At 44.4% G+C, this 15,243-nt stretch overlaps 1 protein-coding gene across 2 annotated transcripts in view; it reads left to right on the forward strand.

Annotated features, from left to right (window-relative positions):
* The window catches only part of LOC137372573 (eIF-2-alpha kinase GCN2-like), a 71,762-nt gene extending 57,252 nt beyond the window's left edge, over positions 1-14,510 (forward strand). For both annotated transcript variants that reach the window (XM_068036508.1, XM_068036509.1), the window contains 2 exons: positions 12,366-12,460; positions 14,001-14,510. In XM_068036508.1, the coding sequence (XP_067892609.1) occupies positions 12,366-12,460; positions 14,001-14,079 (174 nt within the window). In that variant the 3' untranslated portion in view covers positions 14,080-14,510. The remainder of the gene's footprint in view (positions 1-12,365; positions 12,461-14,000) is intronic.
* Positions 14,511-15,243: the final 733 nt, after the last annotated feature.

The raw sequence follows: 15,243 nt of genomic DNA on the forward strand, positions 1-15,243 counted from the left end.
GGTGGGGACTGTAATCATACAGAATTTGTCTTGCCTCAATTTATTATAGGCGGTGACATTTAGATTTGGTACTCAGTTTAAAAAAGCCTGAGTGTTTTATTATTTGGGCTATTTTCGCTTCATGACGACTGACCAGTGGAGCAATCTAGTCGGCCACCCATTCCAGTGACATTGAGGCCCCTCCAGGCCTGTGATTTTAAGGCCCCAGCCTCACTTTACATTTGCTGGGTGAGCTGCAGGTGCCAAACTGAAATCCTGACCCAGCATGCCAGAATTGCCAAAGCAGATCGGGCTGAAGCTGCCAGTTGGGTAAGTCATGGGGATGGGGTGGAGAGGTGGGGGGGGGGGGCGCAATACAGACACAATTGCAGAGGGTTGGGGGGGATCCCAAGGGTGGCAGTGGTCCAGATTATTTTTGTGGGCTCCGGAGGCACTGGTCAGCTGCATTTCTGACACCAAAGTGGCCACCACTGACTCCAACCAGTTCTTCAGCTCAAAATAGCAATTGAGCCCTCTTTACATTAATAAACCCCAATTTCCATATCCGAAGCTGCCTATCGCAAATGGAGCCGAAACTTCAGAATAGAATTTTAACTGTCTGAGCGAATCCAAATGTTGTACAATGCTTAGGATTGAGAAATTATTGGAATTAGTGAAGAACATAAGAAATAGGAGCAGTACTAAGCCATTCGGCCCCTTGAGCCTGCTCCGCCATTCAATAAGATCATGGCTCAACTGATTGTGGCCTCTAAGTACTGTTCATATGAAGATGTACTCATTGCCAGGATGTACCTCATGATGTCCTCCAGGAATCTCTCCTGGGACACAGTGTTCCATTAAGGCTGAGTTTGCTGATAGCTCAAACACTAAGTAGCGCAGTACTGGTACATGCGCAAATGCAGCCTCATCAACTGAAATGTCACTGTCTGTGTCACTCTCTGACACAGTAAGTACTGTAGATGAGAGCAGAAAGTTGACATTGATAGAATAAATGGGTGAGCAAAGTGGCAGATGGAGTTCAATGTGGGAAAGTGCAGTTATTCACTTTGGACCTATGAAAGACTGATCAGAGTATTTTCTAAATGGCGAGAAGCCAGGAATTGTGGATGAGAAGAGAGATTTTAGGGCTGTAATTACAGAAATCACTGAAAGATAGTGGACAAGTACAAAAAAATCTTTAAAAAGGCTATTGGATGGTTGGCCTTTATCTGAAGAGTGCTGGGATACAAAGACATTGAAGTTATATTACAGCTGTACAAAACTCTGGTTAGACCCCTTCATTCAGTTCTGGGCACTGCATCTCAGGAAGGATATATTGGTCTTGAAGGATACCAGGATGATACCAGGGATTAAAGAGTTAATTATGAGGCCAGGTTGCATAGACTAGGCTTGTATTTCCTGGAGTATAAAATATTAAAGGGTGATCTGATTGAGGTATTTAAGCTGATTAATGATAGACAGAAACTATTTCTTCAGGTGAGAGAGCCCAAAATAAGGGGTCACAACCTTAAATTAGAGCCAGGGGTAATATTAGGAAGCACTTCTTCATACAAAAGGTAGTGGAAATCTGGAACTCTGTTCCCCATAAAGCTGTTGAAGCAGTGGGTCAATTGGAAATTTCAAAACGGTGGTTGATAGATTTTTGTTCAGTCAGGTTTGAAGAGTTATAGAACCAAGGCAGGGAGATGGAATTAAGTTACAGATCACCCATGAACTCATTGAACAGTGAAACAGGCCTGAGGAGCTGAATGGCCTACTCCTATTACTCTGTTCCTTCCTCTACTCCTGGACCTTCTGTCTATTGTTGGAAGTATATACAAAAAAAGGAGACCTATAAAATGACGACCATGTTATATAATTGAATACATATAATCTAAAATAAGTGATCTTTCCCAAAGTCGCCTTGGAGTGGAGTATTAGTAAGGTGTTAAGTGGTCGAGGAGATGCAATGTAAAGTATTATTGAGCTTGCAGTGTGTTCCCTATTTTTCGTGTTGACTCCTTTGAAGTGTCACTTTATTCTGCAGTACAAACTGTCATTGCACATGGCTTACTAAATATTAGCAGGTCATTTGCATTCATTTTATGGATATTAGTTCACAAAGCACAATATGTGGCAGTTCTCTCGCAGATTATAGAAGCAGGTTTGCAGAAATATTCAAAACACAAAATGGCACCAGTTCACATTTGGCAATGTGCCACAGAACAGCTAAAATTGAGGCACGGAGGCAGCCTTCAGGAACAGATCACAAATTTGTTGGGAAGTAGGAGGTAGAGAAATGAGCTAAAGGGGATACTTTCAGATTGATAGGTGGCGAGAAATGTCAAAGGCTCCAACTTTTCACTCCATGGATAGGTGACCTGGATTTGGAATTGGCTGTCAGTATTTCCAAATTTGCAGATGATACTTGATAAGTAGACTGAATTGTGAAGACAAGTACAGAAAACTCACAAAAAAGCACACTATATATTAAGCAAGCATGTAGAATGATGGCAGCTTGAAGATGAACAAAGTGGTTTTTGTATCGTGGTCTTTCAAAGTTGGTACACTAAAAAATAGACTAAAGGACAAATGGAATGTTGGTTTTCAAAGTTTTACTAAAGTATCTAATACCCCATCTTGGGAAAGATATACTGGCCTTTGAGGGAGGGCAATACATGAGATGAATGATGAGATACTGGGTAAAATTGGGCTTACGAAATAGAAATGAGAAGGTTAAGGGGTGGTCTGACTGAGTTGTTTAAAATAATAAAGGGAATTGATGAGGTGATAGAGAAAATTTCTACTCTGATGATATCATAAGATGAAAGTTAAACAAACTCAGAAAAAAAATCTTCACATAAAAGGTTGTGAAAATGTGGGCGGGAATTTTACATCCCCCCAGGTGTGGGCTGGAGGCAGGGTGGGAGGGGTGGGGGGGGGGTTGCAGTGAGGGGTGCTGTTCCCGTCACCTACCCGTCCCTGCTGCAATTGTACCAGCAGCAGGGGAGGTGGCAAATGGCCTGCCCACTCCAGGCCAATTAAGGCCCTTAAGTGGCCAATTAATTGCCACTTAAGGGCCTCCTCCCACCGCCGCTGGTATATTACTAGCAGAGGCCAGGCACCTCGCCACCTGCAGAGGCCATCCAGTTAAACATGGCAGCCTCCTTGCGGGCTGTGTGTGGGGGGGTGGGGGGGCACCCTCCTGATCGAGCACTCACAAGCTTACCTCTGTTCCGGGGCCTCATTTATCTTGCTGGTCCTGGCTGGGTGCAGTCCCAGCAGTGGCCACCACCCCTAATGGCGCTGCTGGGACTTAGGAGCTGCCGGGTTGCCCAGCAGCTCTTAGAGGCGGGATTTCCTGCCTCAGATTGGTGAAAGGCCCGAACTCTTCCACCCAAGGGCCTCAGCCACGTAAAATCACTCCAAGGTAAAATTCCAGCTGTGGAGTGAACTGTCAAGAAGATTTGCAAGTGCAATCAATTGAGATATTTAAAAGACAGATAAGTAAGACTTGAGATTTAAACATATTAAAGGAGATGGAAACTGGGCAGTGACATGGCTAACAAAGTTTATGCAAATCTCAATGGCTTACTGCTATTTCTGTGTTAACATTTGATCCCCATAATGAGGTGTTTAAAATAATAAAGGGAATTGATGAGGTGATAGAGAAAATTTCTACTCTGGAGTAAGGGAATCCAGAACAGTGATATCATCTTAAGATGAAAGCTAAACAAACTCGGAAAAAAAAATCTTCACATGATAGGTTGTGAAAATGTGTGCGGGAATTTTACATCCCCCCGGAGCGGACTGGTTTTCATCTTGCACCTAACCAGTACACACCAAGTGCCCTTTGATCCCAGCTGGTGGATTATATGTTGTGACAGCTAAAGTGGATGCAGCAGGTTAAAATGAACAGAATTGGTGGCATTAATATGTTAATCGGAGATATTAAGGGCATTCAAGATGCAGTTAGATACCAGGTTGGGTGCCGTAGGATAACAATAGGATGCACTTTGAAAGGACCAATGGTATTAGTTACAGCTCAGGTAGCCAGCCGGTGAAAGATAGAGTACTGGAGCCTAGTCTTTCTACACTTATAGGCTTTTATTTAGAGACACACATTACATATTGTAGACCTCCAACTAACAACTACAGTTTCAGCCAGCTCCTGTATTTTGAAGTACAGGTAAGTCCCCAGTTAATGCCCACCACCTGAATACACTTAAACCCCCAACTGATAGTCATTGAACAACCTTTTTTGTTTTCTGCTTAAATTGCCTCACATACAATATTTAATGCATTTGTCATAGAAATATATTTTTGTTGTCTTTTATCTTGTTGCTTGGATTTATAAAGGATGAAATTAAATCTGCACAGCACTGAGGTATTAACATAACTCCAGCCTTCCATAAAGCTTAATACATAGAACATAGAACATAGAACATACAGCACAGAACAGGCCCTTCGGCCCACAATGTTGTGCCGATCCTTTGTCCTCTGTCAAGGACAATTTAATCTATACCCCATCATTCTCCTTTATCCATATACCTATCCAAAAGCCTTTTGAAAGTCCCTAAAGTTTCTGACTCAACAACCTCCCCGGGCAAGGCATTCCATGCCTCGACCACTCTCTGGGTAAAGAACCTTCCCCTGACATCCCCCTTATATCTCCCACCCTTCACCTTAAATTTATGACCCCTTGTAACGCTTTGCTCCACCCGGGGAAAAAGTTTCTGACTGTCTACCCTATCTATTCCCCTGATCATCTTATAAACCTCTATCATGTCACCCCTCATCCTTCTCCTTTCTAATGAGAAGAGGCCTAGAATGTTCAGCCTTTCCTCGTAAGACTTATTCTCCATTCCAGGCAACATCCTGGTAAATCTCCTCTGCACCCTCTCCAAGGCTTCCACATCCTTCCTAAAATGAGGCGACCAGAACTGCACACAGTACTCCAAATGAGGCCTTACCAAGGTCCTGTACAGCTGCATCATCACCTCACGGCTCTTAAATTCAATCCCTCTGCTAATGAACGCTAACACCCCATATGCCTTCTTCACAGCCCTATCCACTTGAGTTGCAACTTTCAATGATCTATGCACATAGACCCCAAGGTCTCTCTGCTCCTCCACATGCCCAAGAACCCTACCGTTAACCCAGTATTTTGCATTCATGTTTGTCCTTCCAAAATGGACGACCTCACACTTTTCAGGGTTAAACTCCATCTGCCACTTTTCAGCCCAGCACTGCAACCTATCCAAGTCCCTTTGCAGACGACAATAGCCCTCCTCGGTATCCACAACTCCACCAACCTTTGTATCATCTGCAAATTTACTGACCCACCCTTCGACTTCCTCATCCAAGTCGTTAATAAAAATCACAAACAGGAGAGGACCCAGAACTGATCCCTGCGGCACGCCACTGGTAACTGGGCTCCAGGCTGAGTATTTACCATCTAAGACCACTCTCTGCCTTCTATCAGTTAGCCAATTCTTAATCCAACTGGCCACATTCCCCACTATCCCATGCCTCCTGACTTTCTCCATAAGTCTACCATGGGGGACCTTATCAAATGCCTTACTAAAATCCATGTACACCACATCCACTGGTTTACCCTCATCCACTTGCTTGGTCACCTGCTCAAAGAATTCAATCAGGCTTGTGAGGCAAGACCTACCCCTCACAAAACCGTGCTGACTGTCCCGAATCAAGCAGTGTCTTTCCAGATGCTCAGAAATCCTATCCCTCAGCACCTTTTCCATCAACTTGCCTACCACCGAAGTAAGACTAACTGGCCTGTAATTCCCAGGGTTGTTCCTATTCCCTTTCTTGAACAGGGGCACAACATTTGCCACCCTCCAATCACCTGGTACCACCCCCGTCAGCAGAGAAGATGAAAAGATCATTGCCAGCGGCTCTGCAATTTCATCCCTTGCTTCCCATAACATCCTTGGATATACCCCGTCAGGCCCGGGAGACTTGTCTATCTTCAAGTTATTCAAAAACCCCAACACATCTTCCCTCCTAACGAGCACTTCCTCGAGCTTACCAGTCTGTTTCACACCGTCCTCTTCAGTAATACACCCCCTCTCATTCGTAAATACCGAAGAGAAGTACTCATTCAAAACCTCACTTATCTCTTCCGGCTCAACACACAGTCTCCCGCTATTGTCCTTGACCGGACCTACGGTCCCCCTAGTCATCCTCATATTTCTGACATACGCGTAAAAGGCCTTGGGGTTTTCTTTTATCCTACCCGCCAAGCATTTTTCATGCCCTCTCTTAGCTCTCCTAATCCCTTTCTTCAGATCCTTCCTGGCCATCTTGTATCCCTCCAGAGCTATGCCTGTGCCCTTTTTCCTCAACTTTATATACGCATCCTTCTTCTTCCTAACAAGACTCTCAACCTCTCTTGTCAACCACGGTTCCCTCACATGACCATCCCTTCCCTGTCTGACAGGGACATGCTTATCAATGGCCCCTACTATCTGCTCCTTGAAAAAGTTCCACATTTCGACCGTGCCCTTCCCTGCCAGCATATGCTCCCAACTTATGCTCCTCAGTTCCTGCCTGACAGCATCATATCTACCCTTCCCCCAATTGTAAACCTTGCCCTGTTGCACATACCTATCCCTCTCCATTACCACAGTGAATGCTACAGAATTGTGATCACTATCTCCAAAGTGCTCGCCCACCAACAGCTCTATCACTTGCCCTGGTTCATTACCTAGTACCAAATCCAATATTGCCTCCCCTCTGGTCGGGCAGTCTACATACTGAGTCAGAAAAGCTTCCTGGACATACTGCACAAACACTACCCCATCCAAACTATTCGATCTAAAGAGTTGCCAATCAATATTTGGGAAGTTGAAATCCCCCATAATTACTACCCTGTGACTTCTGCTCCTTTCCAAAATCTGTTTCCCAATCTGCTCTTCCACCTCCCTGCTGCTATTGGGGGGCCTATAGAAAACTCCCATCAAGGTGACTGCTCCTTTCCTGTTCCTGACCTCAACCCACAGTGCCTCAGTCGGCAGATCCTCCTCGAAAATTCTTTCAGCAGTTGTTACACTATTTCTAACTAACAATGCCACCCCCCCACCTCTTTTACCACCATTCCTAATCTTATGAAAACATCTATAACCAGGTACCTCCAAAAACCATTCCTCCCCCTCACCTATCCACGTTTCAGTGATGGCCACAACATCGTAGTCCCAAGTGCCCATCCACGCCTTCAATTCACTCACCTTATTCCTGATGCTTCTTGCGTTGAAGTATACGCACTTTAACCCTTCTCCGTGCCCATCTGTCCTCTGTGACAGTGCTACCTTCCCCAATACCTCACTACACTCTTTGTCTTTCTGAGTGGACCCACTGGTCCCTGGATTACAAGTCCGGTTCCCATCCCCCTCCCAAACTAGTTTAAACCCTCCCGAACAGTACTAGCAAACCTCCCTCCCAGGATATTGGTGCCCCTCTGGTTCAGATGCAGCCCGTCCTGTTTGAACAGGTCCCATCTTCCCCAGAATGCAGTCCAATTATCCAAGAACTGGAAGCCCTCCCTCCTACACCATTCCTGCAGCCACGTGTTCAGCTGTGCTCTCTCCCTATTCCTAGCCTCACTATCACGTGGCGCCGGCAACAAACCAGAGATAACAACTCTGTCCGTCCGAGCTTTCAGCTTCCAGCCTAACTCCCTAAACTCACTTCTAACATCTGTGCCACCCTTCCTTCCTACGTCGTTGGTGCCAATGTGCACCACGACCTCTGGCTGCTCCCCCTCCCCTTTAAGGATCCTGAAGACACGATCACAAACATCACGGACCCTGGCACCAGGGAGGCAACAAACCATCCGTGCGTCTCGCCTGCGCCCACAGAACCGCCTGTCCGTACTCCTCACCATCGAGTCCCCGATGACTAGTGCTCTCCCATTCTCCCTCCTTCCCTTCTGAGCCACAGTGCAGGACCCCGTGCCAGAGGCCCGGTCACTGCAGCCTGCCCCCGATAGGCCGTCCCCCCCAACAGTATCTAAAACTGTATACTTGTTGTTGAGGGGAACGACCACAGGAGATCCCTGCACTGACCTCTTCCCACCTCTAACTGTTACCCAGCTGCCTTTGATTTGTGGAGTAACGACCTCCGTGTAGCTTCTATCTATCAACCCCTCAGCTTCCCGAATGATCCTCAGTTCATCCAGCTCCAGCTCCAATTCCCTAACACGGTCTGATAGGAGCTGGAGACGGATGCACTTCCAGCAGGTGAAGTCGGCAGGGCCACCGGAGGTTTCCCTCACCTCGAACATTCTGCAGGAGGAGCAATACACTACACTGGCTGCCATTTCTTTTATTCAATTACCCCTTAGTTAAGTACAACTATAGATATTAACAAAAACAGTAAATAGCTTACCTGCTCAGTCCTTTTTGGTTAGAGGAGGAGGGTAAAAAGGGTCTTATTATTAGGTTAGAGGAGGAGGATGGGTGGGAGACACTACATGTGTAGTGGCTCGGGTTTACTCAGCTCCGCACCTTTAAGGAAAATACCTACCCAGGAGTCCTCGCTGCCGACCAGCTTCCGGTTCCTCCGGCGCCAGAAGAAACTCAAAGACAAGGAAAACAGTAAGTAAAACAGTAAGTACTTACTTTTAAAACACAGCTCCTTATGCCTTCACTCACCCACCGAAGAGTCGCTACCTTCTCCTGCTGCTCCGCCGGGAAATGAGGCCGAGTCCACGGAGCTCCGCACCTTTAAGGAAAATACCTACCCAGGAGTCCTCGCTGCCGACCAGCTTCCGGTTCCTCCGGCGCCAAAAGAAACTCAAAGACAAGGAAAACAGTAAGTAAAACAGTAAGTACTTACTTTTAAAACACAGCTCCTTATGCCTTCACTCACCCACCGAAGAGTCGCTACCTTCTCCTGCTGCTCCGCCGGGAAATGAGGCCGAGTCCACGGAGCTCCGCACCTTTAAGGAAAATACCTACCCAGGAGTCCTCGCTGCCGACCAGCTTCCAGTTCCTCCGGCGCCAAAAGAAACTCAAAGACAAGGAAAACAGTAAGTAAAACAGTAAGTACTTACTTTTAAAACACAGCTCCTTATGCCTTCACTCACCCACCGAAGAGTCGCTACCTTCTCCTGCTGCTCCGCCGGGAAATGAGGCCGAGTCCACGGAGCTCCGCACCTTTAAGGAAAATACCTACCCAGGAGTCCTCGCTGCCGACCAGCTTCCGGTTCCTCCGGCGCCAAAAGAAACTCAAAGACAAGGAAAACAGTAAGTAAAACAGTAAGTACTTACTTTTAAAACACAGCTCCTTATGCCTTCACTCACCCACCGAAGAGTCGCTACCTTCTCCTGCTGCTCCGCCGGGAAATGAGGCCGAGTCCACGGAGCTCCGCACCTTTAAGGAAAATACCTACCCAGGAGTCCTCGCTGCCGACCAGCTTCCGGTTCCTCCGGCGCCAAAAGAAACTCAAAGACAAGGAAAACAGTAAGTAAAACAGTAAGTACTTACTTTTAAAACACAGCTCCTTATGCCTTCACTCACCCACCGAAGAGTCGCTACCTTCTCCTGCTGCTCCGCCGGGAAATGAGGCCGAGTCCACGGAGCTCCGCACCTTTAAGGAAAATACCTACCCAGGAGTCCTCGCTGCCGACCAGCTTCCGGTTCCTCCGGCGCCAAAAGAAACTCAAAGACAAGGAAAACAGTAAGTAAAACAGTAAGTACTTACTTTTAAAACACAGCTCCTTATGCCTTCACTCACCCACCGAAGAGTCGCTACCTTCTCCTGCTGCTCCGCCGGGAAATGAGGCCGAGTCCACGGAGCTCCGCACCTTTAAGGAAAATACCTACCCAGGAGTCCTCGCTGCCGACCAGCTTCCGGTTCCTCCGGCGCCAAAAGAAACTCAAAGACAAGGAAAACAGTAAGTAAAACAGTAAGTACTTACTTTTAAAACACAGCTCCTTATGCCTTCACTCACCCACCGAAGAGTCGCTACCTTCTCCTGCTGCTCCGCCGGGAAATGAGGCCGAGTCCACGGAGCTCCGCACCTTTAAGGAAAATACCTACCCAGGAGTCCTCGCTGCCGACCAGCTTCCGGTTCCTCCGGCGCCAAAAGAAACTCAAAGACAAGGAAAACAGTAAGTAAAACAGTAAGTACTTACTTTTAAAACACAGCTCCTTATGCCTTCACTCACCCACCGAAGAGTCGCTACCTTCTCCTGCTGCTCCGCCGGGAAATGAGGCCGAGTCCACGGAGCTCCGCACCTTTAAGGAAAATACCTACCCAGGAGTCCTCGCTGCCGACCAGCTTCCGGTTCCTCCGGCGCCAAAAGAAACTCAAAGACAAGGAAAACAGTAAGTAAAACAGTAAGTACTTACTTTTAAAACACAGCTCCTTATGCCTTCACTCACCCACCGAAGAGTCGCTACCTTCTCCTGCTGCTCCGCCGGGAAATGAGGCCGAGTCCACGGAGCTCCGCACCTTTAAGGAAAATACCTACCCAGGAGTCCTCGCTGCCGACCAGCTTCCGGTTCCTCCGGCGCCAAAAGAAACTCAAAGACAAGGAAAACAGTAAGTAAAACAGTAAGTACTTACTTTTAAAACACAGCTCCTTATGCCTTCACTCACCCACCGAAGAGTCGCTACCTTCTCCTGCTGCTCCGCCGGGAAATGAGGCCGAGTCCACGGAGCTCCGCACCTTTAAGGAAAATACCTACCCAGGAGTCCTCGCTGCCGACCAGCTTCCGGTTCCTCCGGCGCCAAAAGAAACTCAAAGACAAGGAAAACAGTAAGTAAAACAGTAAGTACTTACTTTTAAAACACAGCTCCTTATGCCTTCACTCACCCACCGAAGAGTCGCTACCTTCTCCTGCTGCTCCGCCGGGAATTTTTACATTTTTACATTTGGAGTAAAAAGTACTTAGAGAAGATAATGATGGAATTATAGGATATGCACAAGGGGATTATGATAAGACATGTCTTTTGAGTTAAAGGTATAGGGTGAAATTCAACAGATAAAATGAAAAAAGTTGCAAATCCTGGAAATCTGAAATAAAAACAGAAAATGCAAGTCTATCTGCACACAGAACAACCAAAAACATGTGCACACTCAGCTTTTTGTCTTAACATTTTACCAACAAACGCACAAAAAGATTGAAGTATACATGAACACAGCTTGTGAATGAGTATTGAGATCGCATGCTTCATTACTGTGTCTTTGCATTTCTTATAAGTAAAAACATGAATATTAGCCACATTTGGATTCCCACTGAGCCACATATGGCTAATGGCTAACATATTGAACAACAATGGTCTAGGAGAAGTAGGACGACTAGAAACAGATGACCATGTAATTTATATAAGCTGGAGGAACTACATGTATCAAGCTGGTTTACAGCAGAAGAGGAGCAGGCAGGCAGTATGTTTGCCTTAGCGGAGTAAATACAGACACTATACTGGATCAGGACAAAATAAAGCAATGGGCTCCTAATGGGAAGACTGAGCCAGGAACGGTACATACCTGGAGCTGAAGATGGTGGCCAAAGTTCCTAGGAGTGAAATGAAGGTGATGCTCAAAAGCTGCTTTGGCTGACCTCAATGATGAGGGGGTGTGACAGGAGTCATGACCCCATACATCTCCCAACCTCCACTGTGTGTAGAAGCTTTGTTAAATACTGCCCTTGCATTGTTCTGTAATCTGTTTCATTTTAGTTTTAGCAACCCACATTATTGGTTTATGTAAGTCAATTAACTCCAAGAAACTGTTATCTGTAGTCAATCATGGTATGTTTTATGGTACACCTTCCATTTTGGCAATGGCTCATTTAGTACTACTTAAAACCAATGTGTCTGCACAGCAGTGCACTGCTGGACAAGATAAACAGATGTGTAATCATATAATTTAATATTATCCTTGAGGTTAATGTTGCTCTTCTAATACTCTGTTTCACTTGTGTGCATTAAACAAACTGTTGGTTTGTTTAAAGACCAAATACTACACGAAATAACATAGAAAAACTGAAAGCTGCAAATCTGAAATAATGTCAAAAAAGGCTGGAAATGCACAACATGCTCATTGGCATCTGAAAGGGAAAAGTTCATATATCCTGGAGTCCACCTGAATCTGCACTGAGTAACCTCCATTGGCCCTACACAGTCTTTATTGGTTCTCTGATCTCTTGTGCAGCTGAAAAAGACCATGCTGTGCTACTCCATTATCATCATCTCCAACTTGTATTGAGAATCTTTTTCTCTGCCTTTCTATTTTAGCTTGTATTACGACAAGCGAATTGTAACAAATAAATGCCTGCACGTAATAGCTATCTGCAGCCAACTTCGTGAAGCAGTTCTGTATTAATGGCATTTTTACCCTCTGTTTATCTTTAGGTGCTGCTGTATGATGGAGGAAAAGTTTCAACCATAAATAGCATAGAGAGGTTTTTGCAATGTGTGAAAAAGACCACAAAACTGACCTCGTCAAGGTAAAGCATTAAGAGCACGTGTCATTTGATACAAGTATGTACAATTTGAGTTTGGTACTTTTCATTGATGATGACCAACTATTCTATCAAAGTGAACTGAACATACAGGTGAGTGATCAGGCCACTAGTAAGACACAATATTGAATGGTACAGGGGAATAACCTAGCATAGCCTGAAATAAGAATGCCCACATGCATGCAGGTAAGTTTAAAAGGCTTTGCCATGTTTTTGGATTTCTGTCCATTTTTCCATGGAAACTATATTAAAAATGTTACCTTTAAATTAAATCCAAGGATTACAATTGTCATAGAAAGGAAAGATGTGTTTTAAAGCTCAACAAACAAGATTGTGGAATTTTGCTACATGCATCCCACATTGAATTGGGACAGTAAGAGTCAATTGACTCCTCCCAGGTAAGCTGGTACTATTTTGAGAATAGTAAGCAAGGGGGTTGGGAGTGGGGCGGTGCAGTTTCTGGTAATTGTGGATTGCCAGGCAAATGTAAGATACTTAGATGACGACATTTCCACTCTTTCATAAAATTTTCTGGAGGTTTAACAAAACTGTTGATGTCCAGTTGCATTTTGCTCCTTGCATTAATGTGGAGAGGGGCTACTTTTTTTTTAATGAGACTTCTCTCCAGTATTTTTGCTTGCTGTTGCAATTGAAGTTGTAGTAAAGCAAGTGCTGTGGATGGGAACCCATCAGCAACATTCTGACCCCGAAGCAAGAGAGAAGGAAATAAACTAAACCCATTTTTTGTGTGTGTGTGTAAAGACCACTGTTTCTTATTACTGCAGCCATCACCATCTGGCAACTCCCATCCTCGTTTTACTTTTAACAGTCACTTATTGTGTTTCATTTAAGTCTACATAGATTCGCTGTAATCATCCACTTCTCAACCTGCAGTAGAATAATTCCTTTCCAGCTTTTCTTCCAGTTAAAAGCTCTGCCATTACTATTGTCATCACACTCCACTTTAGTGCATTCACTGAATATAACCATGGCAACTGCTATAATAAGCAGCGATCTCTTTAGATAAAAATGTTTGAAAGCAAAAGAGGAAATAAAAGTGTCATTCATTCATGATTGCATGGATTCCAGTAAACATATTTATTTACCTTACCATAAAATAGAGTGCAGTAGGAATAGTTTATTACTATGCTTCACTTTGAGTTCAGATTGCATTTCGAAATATGATGTGTAAAGACATGGATGTGAGTTCAGCCTGTGTTTTAAATATCAAAAGTGAATTTGTGATGCTGCCCAACAACTGATAATACATCAAAGCTATCATTAGGTTTTGGGGAAAATATACACGCACACACATCCCCTAAAATGCTCTTTATGGAAGCCGCCTATTTAATCATAGTGTTGACTATTGGAGATCAGAAAGATTCTAAAATTCACGCACCAGATAGACAGTCTATATTTTCAATAAGTCTTTAATTTAGACGTTGGTCTGGTTTGTAATGTAGTTTTATGAAACTGTTAATCATAGGAAATAATGTTTTGATTGTTCGGCTTTTCAACCAAACAGGTGCTCAGCAAAGAGACAACTTTGTTCCAAGAGGCGACTAAAAGTGCCAAGACTGCATTATGCACTGGGAACGTATTAAGAGTGGCATTTAGGCTGCTGGTCACTATGCAGCTGTAAACATGATCAGGATATGACAATTGTTTATGTTTGCATTTTTTTGGTAATAACTTGTGCTCTTGCTTTCTTCATACCTATAAAATATATAATTAAAAGGGAAGTTACTTGAAACTGCAGCAACATCCTAAATGTTTCAGTTATGAGCTTTAACAAGTGTTGTTCAGACTCTCCTTATAAGAAAACATTGTGGTGGACAAAGTTCCTTCATGGTGACCCCTTGAACGCAGACCGTACCTTTAACACATTCAATGCTGACTTGTCAATATTTTTAAAATATGTGTGATAAATTTACTTCCTTTATCAGAATTCTACTGATCTATTCAGGATACAAATGTCATATATGTGATGAGATTTTTTAGAATATTGTATTAAAATTTTAATGCTGTCAATATTTTATGCACTCCTGTGTTAAAAATGTTTATTAAATAATGGAGCATTATGGAGCAGCAATTTCTTTTTCTCTTGCCAATTGTCTCTTCTTGTCTCTCTCCTGAAGGCATCAGCCTCCTCTCCCTTTACTCAAGTGGCCATTTCTCAGGTATGAGCCTAGGTTGTGAGTATCAACAGAATATGGCAATTGGAGGGAGTCACAACCAGCTCTGTTCTTGTGCTTATGCCACTGTTGATGCCTGCATGTTCCAGTAGGGGGCACTAGGTAACAGAAATGGGAATCACTGACAATTTGCCTCTTTCCCACCCAGTGTTGGTGGGGACAATCCCAGTATTATTAACACTGCTGGCTGAGATTAGCAAACTCAGCACCAACTGGAAATCAGGCCTGCAATCTTCCTGTTCCATATTGTCCAGTTATGTTACCTAACAAGCTGCTAAATCATTGGGGAACTTGCAGGTAACTGGAAGATGATTTGGTAGGAACGCTAGAAAATTCAGGTTTAGTCCATGGTAAAGTATTATATTTTAACTGACTTCTTTTGCCAAGATATTAAAAAGGTTGACATCAGCTGGGTCAGGAAATTGGGAAACAAATGTATGTCTTAGTTGAAATCAGCATAGCTTTACATCATGCTGAATGGTGGTGTTTCTATTTCAGTTAGCCATCTCTCTCAGTCATGTTCAGCTGCACTGCCCTAGTTTGAATAATGTGGACCCTGTCTACTTGTCTTGG

Source organism: Heterodontus francisci, chromosome 8 (assembly GCF_036365525.1).
Source record: "Heterodontus francisci isolate sHetFra1 chromosome 8, sHetFra1.hap1, whole genome shotgun sequence".
NCBI classification, from domain to species: Eukaryota; Metazoa; Chordata; class Chondrichthyes; order Heterodontiformes; family Heterodontidae; genus Heterodontus; species Heterodontus francisci.